Raw genomic sequence first — 25937 nt, 5'->3', positions numbered from 1 at the left:
GGATATTCGACGAAATATAGAAGGTAATATTGCAGAATAAATATAAAAATTTTTATTTTAATAACAAAATAAGGAATTTTTAAAAAATAATTAAAAAAAACTTTAGTAATAATTTAATTAAAATAATTAAAATTAATATTAAAATAATATATATATTTATTTTATAGTTTATTTATTTATTCTTGTAAATTTGTTTAGTTTTCTACTTAACCATAACCAGAGTCAAACGAATGTTTAAATTTTAAATAATAAACTAAATCATATAATGTAAATAATAAATTTTCTTTTCTAAATTTTCAAATAACAAAAAAATAAATTTTATATAATTTTTATATAAATAAGAGGTAAAAAAAAAAATTTTCCGTTTTTTTTTTTTTTTTTATTTCCTTGTATATATGTGTGAGTGCAAAATTCAGTTTTTCAAAATGGCGGCGAAGAGCGGTGGCTCCGTTGACTGGTCGTCAATTATTAAGCCAATTTTATCTGCATCTTATGGTTCATTTAATAAAAATGAAATTATTGATCTTGTTAAAGCAATTGTCAAAAGGTAGGTATTAATATTAATGTAAAACAATGTGAAAAAAATTGTAATCTAACCGCCTTTACTATTAAGGTGACAGTCATAGAAATGGATGCTCTCTTAACTTGTGTGCAAACGACGAGACGTATTTATCGATCTATTTAACGTTTATTTTTTTTTTTCCAGTGAATCAGAATTTTCAATTCATGATGAATCCCATGAGGCCTTTTATACGTCTTTTGCTGCTTTAGTCGCAGATTACATCAGTGGTTACGCGAATTCATGTAAGTTTTTTTTTTTTTTTCTCACTCACAATGACCTGGCCGTTTTCTTGTCTAACACGTATACATATATTAATCATTATATAGTTAAAAAAAAATTAAATTAAAACTTATTGGAGAAATAGTAATCAGTTTTAAAATAACAATTATCTTTTTTTATTTAAGGAAAAATTATTTTAATTTATTTAAATTTGATTGATCTTTGTTAATTTTAGCTATATATATATATATAGATAGCTAAATAAGCGACATCTTGCAAAAGTTGAAAAGTAGTTATTATGGTTTATATTTTGAGTGTCACCTTGATTTCTCATCGTGCTATAAATATAATTCAAATAATTAAAGAAAATCGTTTATTTTTTTTTCTTCTAAAATGAGAAATTATCTAAGCTTTTGTATTTTTTTTTTTAAATTTTATTTTCAGTATCAAAAAATCAGATTCCTGTTGTTTGGCAAGCATGCAAAATTCTATTGGTCTATTTAGTGGGAAAATTACCCCAAAATCAATCCCAACCTGGCGATGGATCATCGACAATTTTAACAACGAAACAATTACTATTGGCAATTCGTTCACTTTGTGTTGGACAATCACTTCTTGTAAAAGCAGAAGAAATTGCTCTAGTCACAATTCTTCGAAATGCAAAATTACCATCTATCACAACACCGCCATTATCGACAAATGGCGAGAAAGAATCAAATCAACAACAACAACAACAACAACAACAAATCAAAGAAGCAAAAAGAAGCCGAAGTGATTTATCAAGTAATATTCTTGAACAATTAACAATGCCTCTTCAAGAATTTATTCCATCTTTGTCAGTGCGAATTGATAATTCAGATGGAAATAAACTCCCTGAGAATGTTTCCAATGAACAATCATCTGATATAAAGGTATATAAAAAATTAGATAAAACTTCTTGTTATTAAATATTATTATTTAAATATTATTAAATTAATATAATTATTAATTAAAATTAATTAATTATATTACAGATGATATTTATTTAAAAAATTATAAAAATTCTTGTTTTTAAATACTATTATTAAATATTATTAAATTAATATAATTATTAATTAAAATTAATTAATTATGTTACAGATGATGTTTATTTAAAAATTAGATAAAACTTCTTGTTATTAAATATTATTTAACTAATATAATTATTAATTAAAATTAATTAATTATGTTACAGATGATATTTATTTAAAAAATTAGATAAAAATTCTTGTTTTTAAATATTATTATTAAATATTATTAAATTAATATAATTATTAATTAAAATTAATTAATTATGTTACAGATGATGTTTTATGATATTTATTTAAAAAATTAGATAAAAATTCTTGTTTTTAAATATTATTATTAAATATTATTAAATTAATATAATTATTAATTAAAATTAATTAATTATGTTACAGATGATGTTTTATGATATTTATTTAAAAAATTAGATAAAAATTCTTGTTATTAAATATTATTTAACTAATATAATTATTAATTAAAATTAATTAATTATGTTACAGATGATATTTATTTAAAAAATTAGATAAAAATTCTTGTTTTTAAATATTATTATTAAATATTATTAAATTAACATAATTATTAATTAAAATTAATTAATTATGTTACAGATGATGTTTTATGATATTTATTTAAAAAATTAGATAAAAATTCTTGTTTTTAAATATTATTATTAAATATTATTAAATTAATATAATTATTAATTAAAATTAATTAATTATGTTACAGATCATGTTTATTTAAAAAATTAGATACAAATTCTTGTTATTAAATATTATTATTAAATATTATTAAATTAATATAATTATTAATTAAAATTCATTAATTATGTTACAGATGATGTTTTATGATTATTTAAAAAATTAGATAAAAATTCTTGTTATTAAATATTATTTAACTAGTATAATTATTAATTAAAATTAATTAATTATGTTACAGATGATATTTATTTAAAAAATTAGATAAAAATTCTTGTTTTTAAATATTATTATTAAATATTATTAAATTAATATAATTATTAATTAAAATTAATTAATTATGTTACAGATCATGTTTATTTAAAAAATTAGATACAAATTCTTGTTATTAAATATTATTATTAAATATTATTAAATTAATATAATTATTAATTAAAATTAATGAATTATGTTATAAATGATGTTTAGTTAAAAAATAAAATAAAAATTCTTGTTAATTAAATATTATTAAATTAATATAATTATTAATTAAAATTAATGAATTATGTTTTAGATGATGTTTACGGCAAATAATATTGGAACATTGCAAAATATAAGCGCTGGCGATACTTTATTGGATATGTGTACAAATCTTCCACATTTGTCACGTTATAGTCGTAAATATCAAACGTTTTTAAATCGAAAAAATTTTTGCCTACCATCAAATAATTCAGAAGCACATACAATACGTTATAGTTTACATTCAGTTGTAAATGATATTAATATTGTTCATAGTGTTGTATCATTGCCAATTCTTGAGCCATTAACACCAGTGAAATTAGAAAAATTATCACTATTAACAATGTCATGTCTTTATTGTTCAATTGCAAATGCAACAGCATCAAGTATTGTTGGTATAACAAATGCAGTATCACCAAAATGTAGTAATACAAATACACAATGTGGAAGTGGTACATTAAATCAAACAAGTGGTAAAAATACCGAAGATGAATATGATACATTAGCAATAAATGTTGTGGAAAAAAGTTTAGAAATATTCACTCTAGTCTCAAATATAATAAAATATAGTACACGTGCTGGTGGTCATATTTTGCAAAATCATCTTTTAATTGGAGTTTGGCTACTTGTGGCTGGATTACAAGCACAATTATCAGTTAGCAGTGTGAGTGCAGTTGATAAAAGTAATAAAGAAGAAAAAGGTAAATCGCCAAGTAAGGCACGCGATGGAACGGGAAGAATAAATTTAATGAAAGTACAACAAGGTTTTGGTGTTTTGTCAGTTGCATTGGCATCGCATGCGCTTACATTAATGAGTGCACTTCTCGATGATGTATCAGTTGAAGCTGGTCCAAATCGTCCACCAACACCAGAACCAGCGCCATTGGATATTCTTGCAACAGCAACAGCATTACAGAGAGCGGCGACATTTTTTCAAGCCGCGCCACTTAATCATTTATTATTTTATTTAGCAACAATAAGCTATAGAAAGGCATGTACATTGAAACGTGTTCAAAAACATTCCCTCGAGGGCGATACATTAAGTCAATCTGATTCAACAACATATTATGAGGATCTTTTGAGTTGTTCGGAAAATTCAGCTGACGAAGAAGAGGATAGTGAACCAATTTTGGGACTTTGGTTTGAGGAGACTCTTGCACCATCTGATAGTCAATCGAGTAATGCATCAAAAGAAACAAATAATGAACCAACTGTTGAAAGAACAACAACGGCTATTGTACCCGATAATCGTGAACCACATGGTTATATTTCATTGGCAACGCAAATATTTCAATTTATGAATCAACATTTACTTGGTAGTCGTAGTATTTATGTGAGGGAATATGTTATGAATGGATTGGTGGAACAACAAATGGTGATATTGGCTGCAATTATAAGAGATTTAGATCATGAGGCAGCGAGAACGGAAACAGGAACAATATCAGTTTTTTATGGTGCAACACTTGGTGGAATGTATTCGGAATTTTCTCAAGCACTCAGTCTTTATACACATAATTTATTAACAAGAAATACATTAAGTGAAACATTACAAAATACATTGCTTCAACATTTGGGTGTGAGTCCATGGGCAACGGAAAATGCAAATAGTTCATCTTGGCCACTTCAAGTTTATCCAAGGACACTTAGTGTTCTTGCTCAGGTATATATATTTTTTCTCATACAATTTTTAATGATTTTTTTTTCTTTCTAATTAAATCGAAAAATAAAATTGCAATTGAATTTTTCAGTTAAATTTAATTCAATGGAATTAAATATACCATGCAGAAAAAAAATGTATTTAACTTAAAGAGGAAATGTAAATTTTTTTTTCTAGATACTTTTGCTTAAACCACAACTTGAAAAAGAAGCAGCCTGCATAAGTATTTGGCACAGATTAGTCACGACAATGGTTGAAAATGTTTGTAATTCACCAGCAAATTCTGATGCCGAAAATGAAGGTAATTTTTTTTTTAATCCTTTTTTCGATTTATTTAAATAAGATGCATTTTCGACTTTTATTTACAAAATTTTTTTTTAGTTTACAATGCTGATATTTATTTTTTTTTTAATTATTTAACAAATTTTTAACTAAAATTCATCTCTTAATTAATTATTTTCAATAATTTTAATGAAATTCTTCAGAAATTCAATTATTTTTCAATTAACAAAAATTTTAATTTAAAACCTTTTAAAAATTTAATTCTTTTTAAAAACTTTCCATTTGAAATTTTAATAATTTTAATTCTAACTCTTCTGAAATTGAATTATTTTCATAATATTTTTCGAAAATTCAATTATTTTAAATTATTTTCAAATTAAAAAAATTTTTAACTTCAATTTTTGTCTAATTTTTTAATAAATTCTTCATCAAGAGAAATCAAATTTCAATTAAAAATCACTAAAAATTCAATTATTTTACCAATTTTCAATTTAAAATTTTTTTAAATTTAATTATTTTTAAAAATTTTCCATTTGAAATTTAATAATTTTTAATTCTAACTCTTCTGAAATTGAATTATTTTCATAATATTTTTCGAAAATTCAATTATTTTAAATTATTTTCAAATTAAAAAAATTTTTAACTTCAATTTTTGTCTAATTTTTTAATAAATTCTTCATCAAGAGAAATCAAATTTCAATTAAAAATCACTAAAAATTCAATTATTTTACCAATTTTTAATTTAAAACTTTTTAAAATTTAATTATTTTTAAAAATTTTCCATTTGAAATTTAATAATTTTAATTCTAACTCTTCTGAAATTGAATTATTTTCATAATATTTTTCGAAAATTCAATTATTTTAAATTATTTTCAAATTAAAAAAATTTTTAACTTCAATTTTTGTCTAATTTTTTAATAAATTCTTCAGCAAGAGAAATCAGCAAAAAATTTCAATTAAAAATCACTAGAAATTCAATTATTTTACCAATTTTCAATTTAAAACTTTAAAATTTAATTATTTCCATAAAATATCAATTCCAAAATTCCGAAGTTAATAAAATGGATTTAATATCTATGATTTAATATTTATTAATTATTTAAAATAAAATAATCGACTTTTTCGCCTTTTTTTTCTAGAATGTTGACTTTTTTTTACGCCTTAAAGACGATCTGAGGGTCTGTTTCGCTAATAATTAAGTAGAATAAAAATATTTAAAAAAAAAAATTCTTTTACAGATTTAAATGTGGAGCATGCACAACTTGTTTTATTTCTTTTTCATTCTTTAAATTTAATGCAAAAGAAATCAGTTTTATTGGTAACGGGAAGTGGAGCAGTTCGTTGCAGTGAAGCTGTTAAAACTCCAATGAAAGATTCACAAATTCTCCATCTATCACGATTATTACTTCTACTTGAATATATGATGAAACATTTATATGATGCACCATCTTCTCTACTCGAACAAGTAAGGAAATTTCTTTTTTTACATAGAAAATATTTTCTTACATTTTTAATTTAAAAATTCAATAAAAAAAAATGCATTTGAACGTTGATGAAATTAGGTTCTATTTTTACCTAAAATCAAAACTTTTCAAGTGCAAAAAAAAAAATATAAAGAAACATCAGGGCTGCCAGATTGTAAGTAACGTCTGAGTGGTAGTATACGTTTCTTACAAAAAAAAAAAAAAAACTATATTTTTATTAATTGATTAATTAATTTCAGGTTCAATGGAATCTTTTATCTGGTACAAGTTTAGTGTGCGATGCAAAAGAGGGGAATAAACAAGCATCAAGAATTTATACACCATGGAAAGAGATAGAGGATAATTATAAAAAATTTACACCACAAGATGAATTATCGATAAAACCAAAATTTTACAATTTAACAATTGCCGATTTAAATAATCAAGATACACCAAAACTCGATGGTTTAGCTTGTAATTTTGTTCTTGGCACATCGGATAAAATGAAATATCCCCTACTTGTCGATGCATTAATTGATATATTAAATATTATTAATCAAACATCAATACCAAGAAAACAATCAAATGATGGAAAGGATAAAATAACATTCACTGGTTTATGTGCAACGCAATATTGTTTTTCAATTTGTTGGCGTTTATTACTTATGTTACCACCATCAACAGCTTATATGGATGAACTTGCACTTGGTGAAGAAATTCCCTCAACTCCAATGCTTCTTTATTCATTAATTTGGGGACCAAGAGCTGCATGTAAAACATTTACCGGTTGGATGAAGGATTGTCTTGTTAAACAAGGAATGTATACACAATATGCAGAAAATTTATTAAAAACAATATCATCAACAGTAACATCATTAAAATATGATGTGACATTAGCAAAAAATGCAATAAAAGCCCTAAGTCCCGATGTGAAGGATGAAAAAATATTACCAAAAAATTTATTACCAAAATTAAGTTCATTAACAATATTATCGGCAGTTATTGGTAAATTACAAGTAATGATGGATGAAAGTTTATATAAAACAACATCAAATGATAATATTGAAGTTTCAAAAAATACTGAATCAATAACAACAAATATAAATAAAATGTTAATTGATATATTACCACATATATTGAAATTAACTAAAAATGTTATTATTGCTTGTAAATCAAATGTTTTATATCAAGCGCAAGAAGGAATGGAAAAATATAATTTAAGAGATTTTTCAGTATTGGATATTATTATATCAATGGATGGTATAACATCAATGACTGGTGCAACATGGTCATTGGAAACATCATTGGCATTACTTTCAAATAATATTAAAACAGCACTTGATAAATGGAAATCAATAAATGTTGCTCACGTACCATGGAATACTTATGTTAATGATATTATACCAGCTGAAAGTTATATATTGGCAACGATAAATCATCATATTAATCCATTATCTGAATTTGGTACATTTTCAATAAATTCATCGCTTAAAAATCTTTTATATTCATTAATGACATTTATAATGGAATATGTAAATCCAATAACAGCGCCTGAAAATTCAGAAATACGTGAAGAAACAATTGATTTATTAATACCATTAACAATGGATGCAAGAACTGATTATATTCAAGAGATGGCATCAAAAACACTTGTAAAAATTCTTGGCGATAGTGAAAGTGAAGCACGACAATTACGTTTACATCTTTTTATACTTTCTTATACATATAATTTAATAATTGATTATACTGGTAATAATGAAATGTCACTTAATGTGACAATTGATGAGAAAATATTGACAAATTATATTAAATATTGGGAATATTTATTGGATAAACCAGTGGGTTATAAGGCACTTGGTGAATTTTTTTCACCATCATCATCAAAAAGTTTGATATCAATTTTATTGTCAATATCATCATCGCATGTATCACAACAATTTGGAACTCATGTTTTGCATTTTTTTAATAAACTTTTTAAAATTTGCGAAAAAGTTAATGATACATCATTGGATCGTTTATGTAGTACAGTGGCAAATTTATCAACAGTTGATAATGATCGTTTACAATTTTGGCTAAGGCATGTGATACTTGGAAATGAAAATAAAAAAGAAAATGAAAATTGGCAAAATATTCTTGTTGATGTTGCTAAAAATCAAAATAATCAAGAAAATAATCAATTATTACAATCGTTGACAAATTATATTGTTAAGGAGAATAATGTTAATAATGTTTCGGTAATATTATTACAGGCATTAATACCATTGGGTTATCATATATTATCAACAGCAATTGATGGTGTTTGTTTTACTGATTTAATGCAAGTTATGTCAACATTGGCCGATGTTGGTACAGATAAGGGACATAAATTATTATTTAAAGCAGCAACAGGATGGATTGATATTTGTAAACAGCAATTAATGAATAAGGATTCAAATTTATTGGATAAATCATCAACGTACATTGAAGCTGGTTGTTGTGTTTTAAATTATATTGCCGATGTTGTTAGTGCAGTATGTCCGCAATTATATTCACAAGATAGAGCAACAAGTCCACCATGGGAGGGTGCAACAATGATAAATGATGTTAATGATAGTGATTGGAATGATGATATTTTACATGAGGATGAGGATAGTGCTGCTGAGGATTCAGATGAGGATTCACTTTGTAATAAACTTTGTACATTTACAATAACACAAAAAGAATTTATGAATCAACATTGGTATCATTGTCATGATTGTAATATGGTTGATGGAGTTGGTGTTTGTACAGTTTGTGCAAGAGTTTGTCATCGTGGACATGATGTAACATATGCGAAATATGGTAATTTTTTTTGTGATTGTGGAGCAAAGGACGATGCATCTTGTCAGGCGTTGATTAAACGTAGTCCACAATGTTCGGAACAAAATGTTGGTAATAATATTTCATATGGAACGGGTAATTCGGAGAATAATTTGACAAGTAGTTTGAGAAGACGAGCATCGAGTCCTGTGCATAATTCGGAGAAATTGAATTTTGGTAAGGATCGACAAAAATTGTCAACATTGGCTAAACAATTGGATGGTTCGAAGGAATGGATTTTATTGCAATTATGGTCAAGTGGATTGATATCGTCGCTTGTTGAATTGACAAGTAATTTAGTGCCGGCCGTTGAGGCATCGTGTCGTAAATATTCGGCAGTTGGTTGTCATTCAAGGGGTCAATTGGCATTGCGACAATTGCATTCGCTTGATAAAAAATTCGAGCATACTGATCAATTAATGTTACCAACATTGGGATCACAGGAGGGGGCTTTTGAAAATGTGAGAATGAATTATTCCGGTGATCAGGGACAAACGATAAGACAATTATTATCGGCTCATATGATACGAAGAGTTGCCATGTGTTGTTTATCATCACCACATGGTAAGAGGCAACATCTTGCCGTTTCACATGAGAAGGGAAAAATCACTGTTCTTCAATTGAGTACACTTTTAAAGCAAGCCGATTCATCAAAACGAAAATTAACACTCACTAGACTTGCCTCGGCGCCAATTCCATTTACTGTTTTATCAATTACTGGCAATCAATGGAATGAGGATTTTCTTGCTGTTTGTGGATTAAAAGACTGTCATGTTCTTACTTTCAATAGTTCGGGAACTGTTTCCGATCATTTGGTACTTCATCCACATTTAGAGACGGGAAATTTTATTATTAAAGCACTATGGCTACCGGGTTCACAAACACAATTGGCCCTTGTTACTGCGGATTTTGTGAAAATTTACGATTTAAGTAAAGATGCATTGAGTCCACAATATTATTTTTTGGTACCAACTGGTAAAATTCGTGATTGCACATTTATACACGCTGAAGATGGAATGTTTCATTTATTATTAATGTCATCGGCTGGTTATATTTATAGTCAAGCAATGGATGAGGAGAGTTTAGCAAAACATGGTCCATTTTATGTGACAAATACACTTGATATTTATCATCCTGAAATTAAAGACAATGGACAAGTTGGAGGTGGCGGTGTATCAATTTATTATTCACATGCATTACAATTATTATTCTTTAGTTATGCGTGTGGAAAAAGTTTTATAGCGCCATTAAAATATATGAATTTGGAAATTAATATTGTTTTTATGATTAATCTTGCTAATAAAGTGAATGGCAATAAATCAAATAATAATCAACCGCAACCATTATGTCAATGGAGTGAAATTGCAAATCATCCGGGTTTAGTTTGTTCTGTATTGCAAAGTAGTAATAATCCAGTGATATTAATGATAAAACCCGAAACAATAATGATACAGGAAATAAAAGTTGTACCGGCAAAAGCAAAAATAATGGATATTGTTGCAATTCGTCATTCAAGCTCAAATGCTGAACATAGAACAACATTGATTTTATTATGTGAGGATGGTAGTTTAAGAGTTTATATGGCGGCAATGGATCATACTGGTTTTTGGATGTCACCAAATGTTCAACCAATTGGAACAATTGCAACAATTAAACAGACAAAAAAGAAAAAGGCATTAAAAACAGGAAAACCATCGGGTTCGGTTATATTTCCAGTTGATTTCTTTGAACATTGTCAATCAATGAATGATGTTGAATTTGGTGGTAATGATTTATTGCAAATTTATAATGTTGCACAAATTAAACATCGATTAAATACAACGGGAATGTATGTTGCATCAACAAGACAACTTGGTTTTAATATTGAAATTAATAATAATGATCCAACGCTTGTTATGACTGGTTTTCGTGTACAATTGGGAAATCAGGATATTCAACGTGCACCACTTTTTGTTGAAGTAAGTTACAATTTTTTTTTTTTTTTACGAATTAATTTTTTTTGCAATTAAAAATAATTTTTTTAAAATAGATTTTCGGCAGAAGTGTCCGAATAATGTTGACACGAAGCAGATGGTTTGATATTCCTCTAACAAGAGAAGAGAGCTTGCAAGCTGATAAAAAGTTAGTTATTACTTTTGGTCCTTCGCAAGATGCTGAAGGTGTTATTATGGTGGATTCAATTAAAGTGTAAGTTTTTTTTTACACTAGTAAAACAAAATTATAATCAAGAACAGATTTGTATTTATAAATATTTTAATTATTATAAAGATTTTAATTGAAAAATATTATTTATTTCGATAATTACTGATGACTTTTGTTTTTTTTAATACAGTTATGGAAAAACTAAAGACGCATTTGGTTGGCCCGAGGAGCCTGAAGAAATTCCCGCGGGACAATCAACATCAGCACCAGCAACAACTGGAGCACCAGTAAATAATGAAAATGAAAGCACACTTGTCTCACCAGTGACACTAACATCTATTGACAAGTGAGTAAATTTTTCATTTTCCTGTCGCATGAAAATTATCTCTCTGTCCTCGTTTATTGAAAATAATTACATTTTTCTTTGGCTAAAAAAAGAAAAAGAGAAATAATCTTTTTGAAAAAAAAATAATTCGATGTTCACACAATATCTTATAATTTTAATTTTTGATAATAATGCATCAGACCTGTGAAGGATGATTCTGTGAATATTGAAAGGTAAGAAGAAGAAGAAAAAGAAGAAGAAGAGTAGTGCAATTTTTTTTTTTTCGTAAAACGTGTCTGCTATTTTTTTTTCTATTTGTAATTTTCGAAATATTTATTTTTTATTTATAAACTAAAACTTTATTTATAGTATATTTATTTAACCATAGAATATATATTTTATATGTAAAATATTTGTAACTAAAAATATTTTTTTCTCCATTATTTTAGGATGACGTCCAGTATCTTACAAGTTTTAGTTTCGTCTTTCACACTCTCATCTAGTGAGGATAATAAATCATCATTAAAATCAACAGCAATTGAAGTTGCTTCTAATCTTTTAACTCTACCAATACCGCAACAAGTGCAAATTCATACAACATCGCTTTTAGCTGCACTACACAATTCAAAATTATCTTATCACTCTCACAAGGTAAACATTTTTTTTTAGTTATTTAATTTTTGTTATTTTACACATAATTATATTTATAATTTACAAATAATTCGGTAGTAAAAAAGAAATGTAATTCAATATTTCAGGATCAAGTTCTTCTTTCTCATGTTCTCGATTCTTTGAGTTCAATGCAAAAAATAAACGATCCACGTGACATTGACGCTGAGAATTTTTATAGACTTGTTCTTATTGTACGAAACATTGCCGTTGCTCGGCCAAATAATTTAGCTAAATTTGCCGATCAACATGCAGCTAAATTAATCGACATATCGAGTGGTAAAGTAGAATTATAAAAAATTGGTTATTTTATTGATTTTTTTATTCTTTATTTTTTTTTTATTCCAGTTCCTGTTTTCGAGAAAGATCGTTTAGAGTCACAATCGATGGGTGATAAAAATCAACATTTGGTGATACAATTAATGGATGTTTTATGGTCATTACACGCTGCATATCCAAAAAATATGGCATTAGCGCCAGTTGTTGTACCTGGTTTAACGCACACTGAGGCAACAATTCATGCAATTGTTGAAATAATTCATGCATTCACAACTTGTGACATTGAAGGCAACACGCCATTGGCAGCAAAACTTTATCTTCAATTATTATTATCATCAGATACAAGTATAAGCTTTAGCGCTAAACAGGCAATTATTCGTGTTTTAAGACCAAGATATAAACGTCGTCGTGTTTTTATACCAAGTCCACCGCATTGCAGTACACCAGGTAAATTTTATTTTTATTTTTACTATTTAAAAAAATTAAAATATTTAATTAGAATTAAAAAAAAATTCATTAAAGGCGCACCAATGGAAACAGATGAGAAACGTGAATTAACAGTACAATCATCGCAAGATTCAGCAGATGTTGAAAATCAATATGAAGTTGAAGCAATTGATCCAATGAATGCCGATGAAAATGGAGGATCTGGTGCGCGAGGGGGAAATCATCCTCTTGAAGCGCTTCTTGGTCCTGGTGGATTTCCCCAATTAATGGATATGCCACCGGCTGACGATGATGAAGTTATGGTTGAATTGGCAATTGCACTTAGCTTACAGGATCAACAAAGAGCTGGCAATAGTCAAGTTCCACAGCAAGGTTTTCCACAAGGTCTTGCAAATATTCCTGGACTTCAGGGTTTGGAAAATTTAAATGGACCCGAATTAGATCGCATTCAAGCGTTGGCTGTTCAAGGTCTCTCTCAAGCTGTCGAGAGATTAAACGTTGCCGTTTTGGTAATATTCACTCACAATTTATGAAGAGAAAAATAAAATATTTAATTTTTAATTAATTCTTCTTTTTTTCTGTAGGGACAAGAAGGGAGTCATTATTCAGATACAACAGCTTCCGCTGGAGGTTCGGATGATGAAGGTTCAACAGCAGCAACTGATGGCAGTACTTTGAGAACTTCACCAGCCGAACAAGTAAATTTTTTCCTTTTTATAATAATAGTTTAGTTTTAATTTAATTTACAGTTTTTTTAAATATTTTTTCTAATATTTCTTTTTTTTTTTAGGGGGGAAGCGGAGGAAGTAAAGGCAGTGAAAGTGGAGGAAGCGATTCAGGTGGCAGTGCAGTTGACAGCATTACTGGTGAACATAATGTTTCAGGAAGAAGTTCCGCTTACGGTGATAATGCTCCCGAAAGTATTCCATCAATGAATATCGGTCAACCATCACGTTCGGAAAATAGTTCAGTTGGCGCTGCAACGGCATTTAGCGTTAGTTATTCACAAATTTTTTCTTCAATAACATTTATTTTTCATTTAAAAAAAAAAAAAAATTGTTTTTCATTCCAGGCTACAGAACAAGAACCCGAACAGGAACAAGAACAAGTATTAGAACAGGATACGGATAATCTTGGTGAAAATACAATGAATCTTCACGATGTTCGACTATTGTTACTTGATAAATTAATGCAATTTATTCCCGATTTAACAAATGTTTCCGGCGTATTGGCAATTCCATTTATGCAGGTATGAAGTAAATAAAATTTTGCATAATATAATTTTTTAGTAAATATTTAATATTGATAAATTTTGATTTAAAGGTGATTTTGATGTTAACATCCGATCTCGATGGTCTTGACGAAAGAGATAAAACTTGTGTTCAACGATTATTGCAAATATTGGTGAAAGAATTGGAAATGGAAAATCCCGATACAAGTGATATTTGTCAAAGAAGTAATAAAAGAGAAGTTCATCTTGTAATTATGCGATTGCTAAGTAAGTGTATATTTTAATTTACTAAAATAAATTATTTTTACTGAAATGTTATTTATATTAATTTCTATTTTTTTTTTATTGCAGGTGTTTTAATGTCAAGATCTAAAGGCAGTACAAAAAATCAAGTTGATAATCCAAATTTTGTATCGCAAACAACAGCGGCTATTTTAAGTAACAATGGAGTCATTGACTATTGTTTAAATCTTCTCAAAGCATTACTTGACTATTGGAAAAAGTGAGTAATAAAATTTTGAAAATTTTTCGCAAATTAATTATTTTCTTTTTTGTTTTTAAATTCAGCACCTCAAATGAAGAAGCTGGAAATGTAATTGGCGGTCAATTATTAAAAGAACATCTCATTACTTCTCCGCCCGATATGTCGCCATTCTTTTTGAGGCAATATGTCAAAGGACACGCGAGTGATGTTTTTGAACCATATCCACAATTGTTGACAGAAATGGCATTAAAATTACCCTATCAAGTGCATAAATATGCTGAAAACACAGTCGTACAACCAGAATTTGATCAGGTAATTTCAATTTAAAAATGTTTTTCGATACAAATAAATTTTGATGTCTAAAATTTTATATTTAAATTTTTAAAAAAATATTTATTATTTTACAGCAAGCTTGGTTTTATTATCTTTGTGAATATATGATGTCATATCAAACTCCATTTGTGAGACGACAAGTTCGTAAATTATTACTTTTTATTTGTGGAAACAAGGACAAATATCGACAATTAAGGGATTTGCACTCATTAGTTTCTCATGTTAAGGTAACAAAAATTAATTTTTTTTTTTTTAGTATAATTTTCTTTATATATTTATTTTACAGTTAGAAAAATGGTGTAATTTATTTTTTTAAATTATAATTTGTTTATATATTTATTTAACTTAATTTATTTTTACAGTCGGTACAACAATGCTGTAATACAGGTGGTTACGATCCACTTAATTCTCATCCACTTGCAATTAATTTACCCTATGATTCTCTCGTTGAGCTTATTGAACATCTCAAAAGTTGTGTTGAAGTTGCAACAAGTCGAACGGGAAATTGGCAAAGATTTTGCTCAAAACAAAATACAGTTTTGTCATATTTATTCACTATTTCGACACTTTTAGACGAAGGCGTCAGTCCCACTGTTCTTCAATTGCTTCAATGTGCAATTTGCTCGAGTAAATTCAAAGATGTCAAAAGCAAGGTAATTTTATTTTTATTTTCAATTTTAACAGATAGCTCATTCTTTTAAAAAAAAAAAATATTATTTCTTTGAAAAAAACATTTTCTTGAATTCTGTAAAAAAATGAATTTTATAGAATAATTTGAAATTAGATAGAAATTGCTTTTTGATTAAAATATTTATAGCTTGTATAAAGAATTATATATTTACACTGAAAAAAATTGATTTAAAAACTCGATTACTTTATTATTAAATAAATATTAATTTGAACAAAATAATTTTTATTTGTATTAAATAAATTTGTATTTGAATCATGAATTTCTGTATTTGAAATAAATATTTTTTATATACTTTTTGATTAAAAGAATTATAGAAAATGTGAAATAAATTTTCAGGATCAAAAATCAACATCAACAACAAAAGAAAGAAGAGATCGTGAAAAATCAGAGGATTCAGATACAGAAGCAAAATTTGAAGAAGCACAATGTGTATTTTTAGTGAAACAAATACAACAACAAGTATCGCCGGCATTATTGACAAAATTTATTCAAACATTTTTACTTGAGGCAAATAATACAAATGTTCGTTGGCAAGCGCATTCGCTTATTCTTGCAATTTATAAAAATTGTGGACCATCAAATCAGGAAATACTTTTGGATCTTCTTTGGCGATTATGGCCACTTTTACCCATGTATGGTAGAAAAGCAGCGCAATTTGTTGATCTTTTGGGTTATTTTTCATTAAAAACACCACACACTGGTAATAAAATGCACGTCTATATGGAACAAGCAGTTGCTGTATTACACGCTGAAAATCAATTATTATCACGTCATCCAAATGCAAATCTCTATGCAAATCTTGCACAATTTGTTGAATTAGATGGCTATTATTTGGAAAGTGAACCATGTTTAGTTTGTAATAATCCCGAGGTACAAATGTCAACAATAAAATTATCATCAATAAAAGTTGATTCAAAATTTACAACAACAACACAAATAGTAAAACTTGTTGGTAGTCATACAATAAGTCGTATTACATTGAGAATTGGCGATTTAAAACGAACAAAAATGGTAAGGACAATTAATGTATTTTATAATAATCGTTCAGTGCAAGCTGTTGTTGAATTAAAAAATAAACCCGCCATGTGGCATAAGGCAAAAAAAATAACATTAGCACAAGGACAAACGGAAATTAAAATTGAATTCCCATTGCCAATAGTCGCATGTAATTTAATGATTGAATATGCTGATTTTTATGAAAATATACAAGCATCATCGGAGACATTACAATGTCCAAGATGTTCAGCAAGTGTACCGGCAAATCCTGGTGTATGTGCAAATTGTGGTGAAAATGTATTTCAATGTCATAAATGTCGTGCAATTAATTATGATGAGAAGGATCCATTTTTATGTCATGCTTGTGGTTTTTGTAAATATGCCAAATTTGATTATACATTAACGGGACGTCCATGCTGTGCTGTTGATCCAATTGAAAGTGATGAGGATAGAAAAAAAACAGTTGCTACAATAAATACATTATTGGAAAAAGCTGATCGTGTTTATAAGAGTTTAATTTCAAATAAACCAACATTAGAAATGTTATTGGTAAAAATATCAGAGCATCGTTCAGATCGTAGTTTAGATGATGGTGGTGTACAAGTGACTGGTAGTACGCAAGTAAATCGTGCTATACAATTATTGGCACAAAAATATTGTGGCGAATGTAAAACATCATTTGAGGAATTAAGTAAAATAATACAAAAAGTATTGGCATGTCGAAGAGAATTAGTTGCTTATGATCGTAATCAACGTGGTCAAAGTGTAATGCAATATCATCAGGCATCAACGTCGGATGGTTCAGTGAGAGATGAAATTGCACCAAATGCTGGTAGATGTTATGGTTGTGCATCAGCTGCAACTGAACATTGTTTAACATTATTGCGTGCATTGGCAACAAATCAAGCGGCAAGGGAAGTTTTATGTAAACATGGATTGATACAAGAATTGGTGGAACATAATTTACGTAAAGGTACAATACAAATGCAAGAGGAAGTGAGACAATTACTTTGTCTTGTAACACGTGATAATAGTGAATCAACAAAAGAACTTTGTTCATTATTAACAAATCGTGTTACAATGACATTAAAAGGACGTATTGCAACTCATGATCTTTCAATGTCAGTTCGTCATGAAATGGCATTATTGGCAGCGCTTGTACAAAAAGATGATTTATGCTGGGAACAAAAATTACGTTGTGTTATGTCATTATTTCTTCTTGCATGTCGTGATTCAAAAAGTCCTGTTGTTATGGATTCAATAATATTGCCATGTATGAAAATTTTACAAAGTGTCATTAAACCAGAGCAGCCAGTGTCGAAGAAAAATAAAGATAAAAGTACAGAATCTTTAGCGACAATACAACCATCGTCGGGTATTAGTGTTAATATTGAAAAATGGTTAAATGGAGATTATTCATATTGTAATTGGTTGGAGAAGGTACCATCGAGGAAAATTGAAACAAAACTCACAAAGGAGGAGGCGAGAATTTTGTATTTAATGGAAAAATATGGACATCGTTGGCATAATCGTTGTTATCGTTTAAAAACATTGAAATTAGTTGATGGAGCATGGTTAAAAGAGGTGCTTTTTAATCCAAGTTCAAGACTAGCGAGACAAGTTGCTTGTACAATGATTGAAAGTCTTTGTCAAGGAATGGAGAGAAAAAAGGAATTACTTGTATTGCTTACTAATTATTTGGAGGAAGTACATATTGCCGGTGAGAGTAGCGCTGAATTTTTATCACTTTATCAAAATTTAATTCGACAATCGCCTTGGAAACAATTTTTAGCCGTAAAAGGAGTATTAACACTTCTTGCTGAATTATTAACAAGAGAAATTGAAGATTTACATCGTTTAGAAGAGACAACATTAACAAGCGATTTAGCACAGGGTTATTCATTGAAAATGCTCACTGAACTTTTGGCAACATTTCTTGAGCAGGAGAATATAAAACAACATTATAAAGGAAGACTCGTTGGTGCTGTATTAAATGGTTATTTATCATTACGAAGACTTGTTGTTCAAAGAACAAGATTAATAGACGATACACAGGAAAAATTACTTGAATTATTGGAAGAAATGACAACAGGCACTGAGGAGGAGACAAAAGCTTTTATGTCAGTTTGTGTTGAAACTGTACAAAAATATAGTCCACAAGATGTGAGAACACCTGTTTTTATATTTGAAAGATTATGTTCAATTATTTATCCCGAGGAAAATGATATTGGTGAATTTTTTTTAACATTAGAAAAAGATTCACAGCAGGAGGATTTTCTTCAAGGGAGAATGTTGGGTAATCCATATAGTAGTTTGGAACCTGGTTTAGGACCATTGATGCGTGATGTTAAAAATAAAATTTGTCAAGATTGTGAATTAGTTGCATTACTTGAGGATGATAATGGAATGGAATTACTTGTAAATAATAAAATAATAAGTCTTGATTTATCAGTAAAGGAGGTGTATAAAAAAATATGGGTTGTCGAAGGTGGTGAATGTGATGCAATGCGTGTTGTTTATCGTATGAGGGGTTTACTTGGTGACGCTACAGAGGAATTTGTTGAGACATTAAATGCAAATAGTGAACAGGAAGTTAATAATGAAGAGGTTTATAAAATGGCAAATGTATTAGCTGATTGCGGTGGATTGGAAATAATGTTAAATCGTTTAGCGGCAATACAAGATGTTAGTCGTGCACGTCCATTGTTGCAAGTTTTATTAAAATTATTTCGTTTATCAGTGAAAGTGAAAAAAAATCAACAAGTATTAAGTCGACCTGAATTAAAAGCTGTTTCTGTTTTACTTGATGTTTTAAAAAAATGTCTTGAAACTGAATTGGATAGTTCAAAAGTAACTGAACAATTATTGGATATTATGGAAACTATATTGGAAAATGCCGCTGCACAGCCATTAAGTTCATTTGAGGAATTTTCAAAAACATTGGGCGGAACTGATCATATTAAAACATTATTGTCTTGTACACAATCAACGGCGGTGAGACAATGTAATAATGTTCTTATGCATCTTGCTCGTGTATTAGCGGCACTTACATATGGTAATGAGGAAAAAATGGCACTACTTTGTGATTATTTTAAACCTGTTTTGAATTTTTATAAATTTGATTTTGAACATACGGCTGATGATGATCAAAAATTGGAATTATTTTGTATTTTAACGCAAGGAATTGAGAGAAATGCAATTGGAAATACATTAAAGGATCATATTATTGGAATGGGTATTGTTAAGGATGCATTTGAATATATAACAATGCATGCGCCATGCGTGAAACCAACATTATTAAGAACTGATAGTGATGAATTAAAGGATTTTATATCGAAACCATCGTTAAAATATATATTGAGATTTCTCACTGGTTTGGCTACTGATCATGAGCCAATACAATTGTCAGTGTCGTCGGCGATAATTAATATAATTCATCGTTTAGAACAGGTATCGTCTGATGAGCATGTGGGATCATTGGCGGAGAATTTATTGGAAGCACTTTGTACGAATAAAAAAGTTTCTGAATTAATTGAAGAGGCACGACAACATACAAGAAGTGAAAAGAAACGTTTGGCAATGGCAATGAGAGAAAGACAATTGGGCGCATTGGGTATGAGTACAAATGATAAAGGACAAGTAACAGCGAGTAAAACAATTTTACAACAAATGGAAGATTTGGGCGATGAGACGGGATTAATTTGTGTTATTTGCCGAGAGGGTTACAAATTTAAGCCAAATATGGTGAGAAACAAATTTTCTTTTTTTTTTCTATTTAAATAATTATTTATTTATTTTTAGTTAACAAAATTAATTTATTTTATTCACAGGTTCTTGGTATTTATACATTTACAAAACGTTGTAATGTTGAGGAATTTGAAACGAAACAGAGAAAAACAATTGGCTATACAACGGTAACGCATTTTAATGTTGTACACGTGGATTGTCATATGTCGGCTGTTAGATTGGCAAGAGCGCGCGATGAATGGGAAAGTGCTGCATTACAAAATGCAAATACAAAATGTAATGGTCTATTACCATTATGGGGTCCACAAGTTCCTGAATCGGCATTTGCAAGTTGTTTAGCGAGACACAATACATATTTACAAGAATGCACTGGACATCGTGATATTTCTTATTCATCAACAATTCATGATCTTAAATTACTTCTTTTACGATTTGCACAGGAGAAAACATTTCACGAGGATACTGGAGGTGGTGGACCACAATCAAATATGCACATAATACCCTATTTAATTCACATGGCTCTCTACGTCATCAATACGTAATTATTCCTTTTTTTTCTTATTTATCTTAATTAAGAAAATTAATTTTTAATTTTTCTTTTTCTTTTATAGAACACGATCGGCGGCGAGAGAGGAAAAAGCACACATGTCGTATTTACAATCTTCCGCGAATTCGACATGGCTTGATAATTGTTATGAAGCTGATGGTCCATTTTATCAATGTACATTGTCATTGCTTGTTGTACCACCATCACAATGGAATATATTTAGACTTACACATTTGAGAAGACTTATTATACTTGCACAGCAACGTTATATTTCTCCTTCGTTATCGACGAAAAATCTCACTGATATTACAGTTAAAGATTATTCAGTTTACAAGAGTGTTTTTATTTTCTTTGGTCTTGTTGATTGCATATACAATACATTTTTCAAGGTAAATTGAAAAAAAAAAAATTGGTGAAATTTCTGTAATCTAAAATCAATTTTTTTTGCAGAAAGTTGTTGTCTCTTCAGATGATCAATGGCCGTCAATTTTAGCTGAATATATTCGACATAATGATGAAGCTTTATTGAAAGCATCGGAACGTGTTTTGGCAACTTATCGAGATGAATTGTTACCTTGTGAATCGTTCGAAGAATTTTGTGATGTTATCGGTGAGTAAATTTGGAAGATTTTTTTTTAAATTCTTTTCTTCGTGTGTGAAATAATTGTTTCTTTTTTTCTTAGGTTTAATTGAAGAAATAACGGACATCTCGTCGTATATAAGTGAAGTTCTAAAAGATCTCGCTTAAAATTGATATTCATTTAAAAACGCTTTCTACACGACCTTATCTTCCCCTCCATAATAAAAGAAAAAAAAAAATGAAATAAATCTCAATACTTCGAGTACGAAAAAAAAAAACCAACCCGAGTGCATATTTTTAGTTTTTTATGACTCGAACGGATGTGGCTTAGTTATTATATATAGCTCTCGATTATATTGTAAAATTTTGTCCAAGTATTTGGCAATTCTGTCAAAATACATAATTGTGAATGTTGCAAATTACGAATTTGTATAAGAATCGACTTTTTGAATGGCGTTCTTATTTATGTAATAAGCCTGTATGAACTATAAAAAAAAAAAAAAAAAAAAAAAATGATAAAAGTTGTGCTTCAATGAGAATCGATATATAATAAAAATGTTTGCAGATGTTAATCTATCCCCCTTTTTTTATTTATTCTATTAAAAAAAAAAAAGATTTTACATTAGTAATTATTACAGAATTAAATAAATTTTTTTTTTGTAAATTTGTTTTTTTTTATAAAAATTGAATTTATAAGTATGGGGTAAAAAAGAAACTATTTTAAAAAAAAAAGTAAAATTTACTATTTGAAATACATTCTAATTAAAAAAAATGACATAATTTTTTTTTTTGTTTTTTTTATTATACTCTCACAACAGAAATTTCCCATGAAGTTTATAAAGTACATTAAAAAAAAAATGTAAATATATAAATACTTCTTGGATAATAAACTGTCATTAAGACAACATTTTTCAATCCTCGTTTTCGGCAAGTTTCTTGAGGAATGATGCCTTCTTTTGTGCAACACGATTCTTTCTCTCCGAAAGACTGAGTTTTGCACGATTCCATCTCTTTTTAATTGGTGGCGTGTCCTTCGTGACTTTCTTATGCTCTGGATTAGCACGAATTGCTTCATGTGCCTTTTTATAAATTCCCTCAATCTAAAAAAAAGAGAGAAAAAGAATTAATAAAATAAAAAAAAAATTGTAGACAATAAAATAAAATTTGTAAATAATCGAAATTTAATGAAAAAAGACTTTCAAGAATAATGACGATTATTTAAATTTCTTTTGTCCAATTGCGACACTAAAATAACATTTAATGGTCATTTAAGTAATTTGATTTGGACTGTAATATTTGAAATTAAAAATAAATATTTACACTGTCAGCAGTAATGCCATGATGAATATATTTGGAAAATTGACGCTTGAACGCATCATCGTCCTCTTCTTCCAATGTTTTCATATAATTAGCAACGTGTTGTGCAAAAATATGTTGTCGATGGACATCGGCATTAAATGATTTTGCCTCATTATCGTAACCAGGAAAACGTTTAGTACTGTAAAAAAAAAGAAAATTAATTACAAATAGGAAAAAAAATGAATAGAAAAAGAAAAATTTAAAAAAATAATCAGAGACACTTTATAATCCCTTAATGTCGATATGAAACAGAATCTAAGAATTGTAAAACACAAAAACAAAGAAACTTATTTCATTGTGACTCAGATGACGCGCATGTGTCATATATTCATCATAAAAAATTTTTAAACTTCAGCGAAAATTATTATTTCTTTTTTTTTGTATATGAATTTAAAATTATAATTTCAACAAACCTATGGGGGATGTTAAGACCTCCGTCGACGGCGCCTTTCATCGCACCAAAAACACGAGCACCAGTGGTCGTGCGCATTAAACCAGTATCCAGGTAGCATCTAAATGCACCAGGACCATCGTCTAATTCCTCTACATTATACTCGTCACCATTGACTTCCGAAACTCCCTGATACAATGTATCCAATCCTAATTTTTTCAAAAGCTGTAAATAATTGAATCAATTAATTTTCAAAATGGATATTTAATTTAAAAAAAAAAAGAAGATATTTTCTACATTGTCAGATTATTGATAAATTAGGGAACAAAATGTTATCTTCATTGTTCATATCAAAGCGAGCTGAGTGGATCATCATTTGTGCATTTATTAATTAAAAAAAATTTTAAAAAAAATAAAAATAAAAATTACTTACTCTTCTTGCCAACAATAGTCCTGTACAATAGGCCGATGCATAATTTGTAAGACCAACTTTAACTCCATATTTTGGAAGTTCGTGACTATAGGCAGCACATACAATTTTATCACCCTCGATTCTTGAATAAGCGACCTTAAATTAAATTAAATTATAAAATAAATATGAATAATTTTTTTAAAATGATAATAAAAAATATTTACCTGACATGTAATGTCCTTGTTGGAAAGACGAACAATTAATCTGTATTTTGGAGTATTATATTTATTTTTATCCTGAATTGTCAATCGTTTACGGGCATAGTAATCGGTTTTACCTTCGCGACGCCTCTTGAATTTAACCTGATAACGCTTGAAGTATTGCTTATTCTTGACAACTTTCACGAAACCCTATTTATTCAGAAAAATGGAATTAATAACAAAAATTTAAAAAAAGAAAATTAATAACTATTTAGTTTGTTTTTTTTCACCAAAATCAGTTATTAATATATTAGGGAACAAAAGGTTTTCTTCAGTTCTTCATCAAAGCGAGCTGAGTGTCTCATCATTAAATGGTGAAATATTTAGAAAAATAGAATTTTTTTTTTTTTTTTATTTAGATATTTAATAGAAAACATTTACAAAAATTAGATGAAAAGTGTTGGAAATTATTTTCAGACGCATATGTCCACGAGAAAAATAAAAGTGAGGTTAGATCACATACAATGATAATTATCAAAAAAATTAAATTAAAACTAATAAATATAGAAATGAAATAAAAAACAATAAATAATAATATCTAAATTTAAATAATAAATTAAATATTAAGATAATAAAAACGTTATTCAGAAGAGAATCAGCAACAGTTAAGCCCGAGTGATCAAATCCATTTACAACTTTTACATCTTTTCATTAAAATATTTATAAATTGATTCTATTAATTAATATTAATATAAGGCGTCTATTTTTAAACATATTTGTTAAATTAACACTTACCATTTTGAGGAAATATAATAAAACTGCAACACCAGAACCGCGAACAGCGGCTTCCTCACGAGAAAAGAAATCTCTTTGGCAGCCATGGTGCGCAATCACCTATTTCTGACTTCCGGCACAGAAACGCGCTTGTCATTTAATATCCCTAGAAACTGGTGGGGGAAGAATGTGTTTTTTTGAATGTGTTGAATTAATTAAATTTTAATTATAATTTAAGGAAAAATCTCTAGGAAAATTTAAAAATTTATTTATTTACTTAATTAATAATTTAATTTAAAAAAAAACAATTTTAATTTGAATTTTATCGTATTTCTGCAAGTTTTAATCTTTATTTCCTCGAATATCCAATAATTCGATTGTTTATTTAATATAAAATGATTAATTTTAATAATGTAAATAATATAAAACGTCAAAAACTAATTGTTTACAATAATAAAATTAAATTAATAGAAAATTAGTGGCGCCATCTGTTGGTGACTCCCGACGTACCATAGAAATGACTTTTTTCGGTCCTTTTTGACGATTTCCCATTGGAGAGATAGGAAAGTTGAGTTAATTGAAATTTTTCATTTAGGAGCGCTGCTGTACCGAAATTTTATCTACCCATCCCTGGTTTTCCCTTTTCTATTGTAACGCTCTCATTGGTCAGTTTCATATTTACGCGGGGAATGAGGTGCGCGCTCATTGGTTGCTGTTGGCGCGTAAATATGAAATTGACCAATGAGAGCTTTCCAACAGAAAAGTGAAAACCAGGGATGGGTAGATAAAATTTCGGTACAGCAGCGCTCCTAAATGAAAAATTTCAATTAGCTTAACTTTCCTATCTCTCCAATGGAAAATCGTCAAAAAGGACCAAAAAAAGTCATTTCTAAGGTACGTCGGGAGTCACCAACAGATGGCGCCACTAATTTTCTATTAATTTAATTTTATCATTGTAAACAATTAGTTTTTGACGTTTTATATTATTTACATTATTAAAATTAATCTTTTATATTAAATAAACAATCGAATTATTGGATATTCGAGGAAATAAAGATTAAAATTTGCAGAA

General features: G+C 28.2%; 2 protein-coding genes and 1 non-coding gene across 5 annotated transcripts; 2 read left to right on the top strand and 1 right to left on the bottom strand.

Annotated features, from left to right (window-relative positions):
* Positions 1-425: 425 nt before the first annotated feature.
* On the top strand, positions 426-22305 carry LOC127280162 (E3 ubiquitin-protein ligase UBR4). Of its 3 annotated transcripts, none has more exons than XM_051303025.1 (27): positions 426-547; positions 707-804; positions 1226-1692; positions 3074-4678; positions 4853-4976; positions 6196-6422; positions 6681-11216; positions 11288-11445; positions 11591-11746; positions 11926-11958; positions 12175-12376; positions 12484-12673; positions 12743-13120; positions 13214-13629; positions 13705-13818; positions 13911-14114; positions 14193-14369; positions 14444-14618; positions 14703-14853; positions 14919-15147; positions 15243-15395; positions 15531-15821; positions 16196-20599; positions 20686-21140; positions 21214-21538; positions 21600-21759; positions 21833-22305. In XM_051303025.1, the coding sequence occupies exons 1-27, from the start codon at positions 426-428 to the stop codon at positions 21895-21897; spliced, it is 15615 nt and encodes a 5204-aa protein (XP_051158982.1). In that variant the 3' UTR covers positions 21898-22305. The 3 variants fall into 3 exon arrangements, with proteins under 3 accessions (XP_051158982.1, XP_051158981.1, XP_051158983.1); XM_051303024.1 differs by having other exon boundaries at positions 13196-13629; XM_051303026.1 differs by lacking the exon at positions 11926-11958 and having other exon boundaries at positions 13196-13629.
* On the top strand, positions 6505-6635 carry LOC127280245 (small nucleolar RNA U109). The gene has a single exon (XR_007842818.1). It is a non-coding gene; the product is annotated as a small nucleolar RNA U109 (small nucleolar RNA).
* Positions 22306-22506: 201 nt separating the features above from the next.
* Positions 22507-25012, bottom strand: LOC127280163 (60S ribosomal protein L5). The gene is made up of 6 exons (XM_051303027.1): positions 24887-25012; positions 24116-24301; positions 23913-24047; positions 23502-23704; positions 23050-23227; positions 22507-22829 (listed from the first exon to the last, which is right to left on the bottom strand). The coding sequence occupies exons 1-6, from the start codon at positions 24887-24889 to the stop codon at positions 22641-22643; spliced, it is 894 nt and encodes a 297-aa protein (XP_051158984.1). The 5' UTR covers positions 24890-25012; the 3' UTR covers positions 22507-22640.
* Positions 25013-25937: the final 925 nt, after the last annotated feature.

Source organism: Leptopilina boulardi, unplaced genomic scaffold (genome assembly GCF_019393585.1).
Source record: "Leptopilina boulardi isolate dan_hultmark-lab unplaced genomic scaffold, ZJU_Lbou_2.1 LbouV2_229, whole genome shotgun sequence".
NCBI classification, from domain to species: domain Eukaryota; kingdom Metazoa; phylum Arthropoda; class Insecta; order Hymenoptera; family Figitidae; genus Leptopilina; species Leptopilina boulardi.
Note: the sequence above shows the minus strand (reverse complement) of the source record. Positions and strands in the feature narration are given on the sequence as shown.

Excerpts from the sequence above, each read along its gene's own strand:
- LOC127280162 (XM_051303024.1), top strand. The coding sequence starts at position 426 with ATGGCGGCGAAGAGCGGTGGCTCCGTTGACTGGTCGTCAATTATTAAG. Across the intron at positions 11,747-11,925 it reads ACACTAACATCTATTGACAA|ACCTGTGAAGGATGATTCTG; the intron begins GTGAGTAAATTT and ends ATAATGCATCAG. Across the intron at positions 15,148-15,242 it reads TACAACCAGAATTTGATCAG|CAAGCTTGGTTTTATTATCT; the intron begins GTAATTTCAATT and ends ATTATTTTACAG.
- LOC127280163 (XM_051303027.1), bottom strand. Across the intron at positions 23,228-23,501 it reads GGTCTTAACATCCCCCATAG|TACTAAACGTTTTCCTGGTT; the intron begins GTTTGTTGAAAT and ends TTTTTTTTACAG. Across the intron at positions 22,830-23,049 it reads ATGGCATTACTGCTGACAGT|ATTGAGGGAATTTATAAAAA; the intron begins GTAAATATTTAT and ends TCTTTTTTTTAG.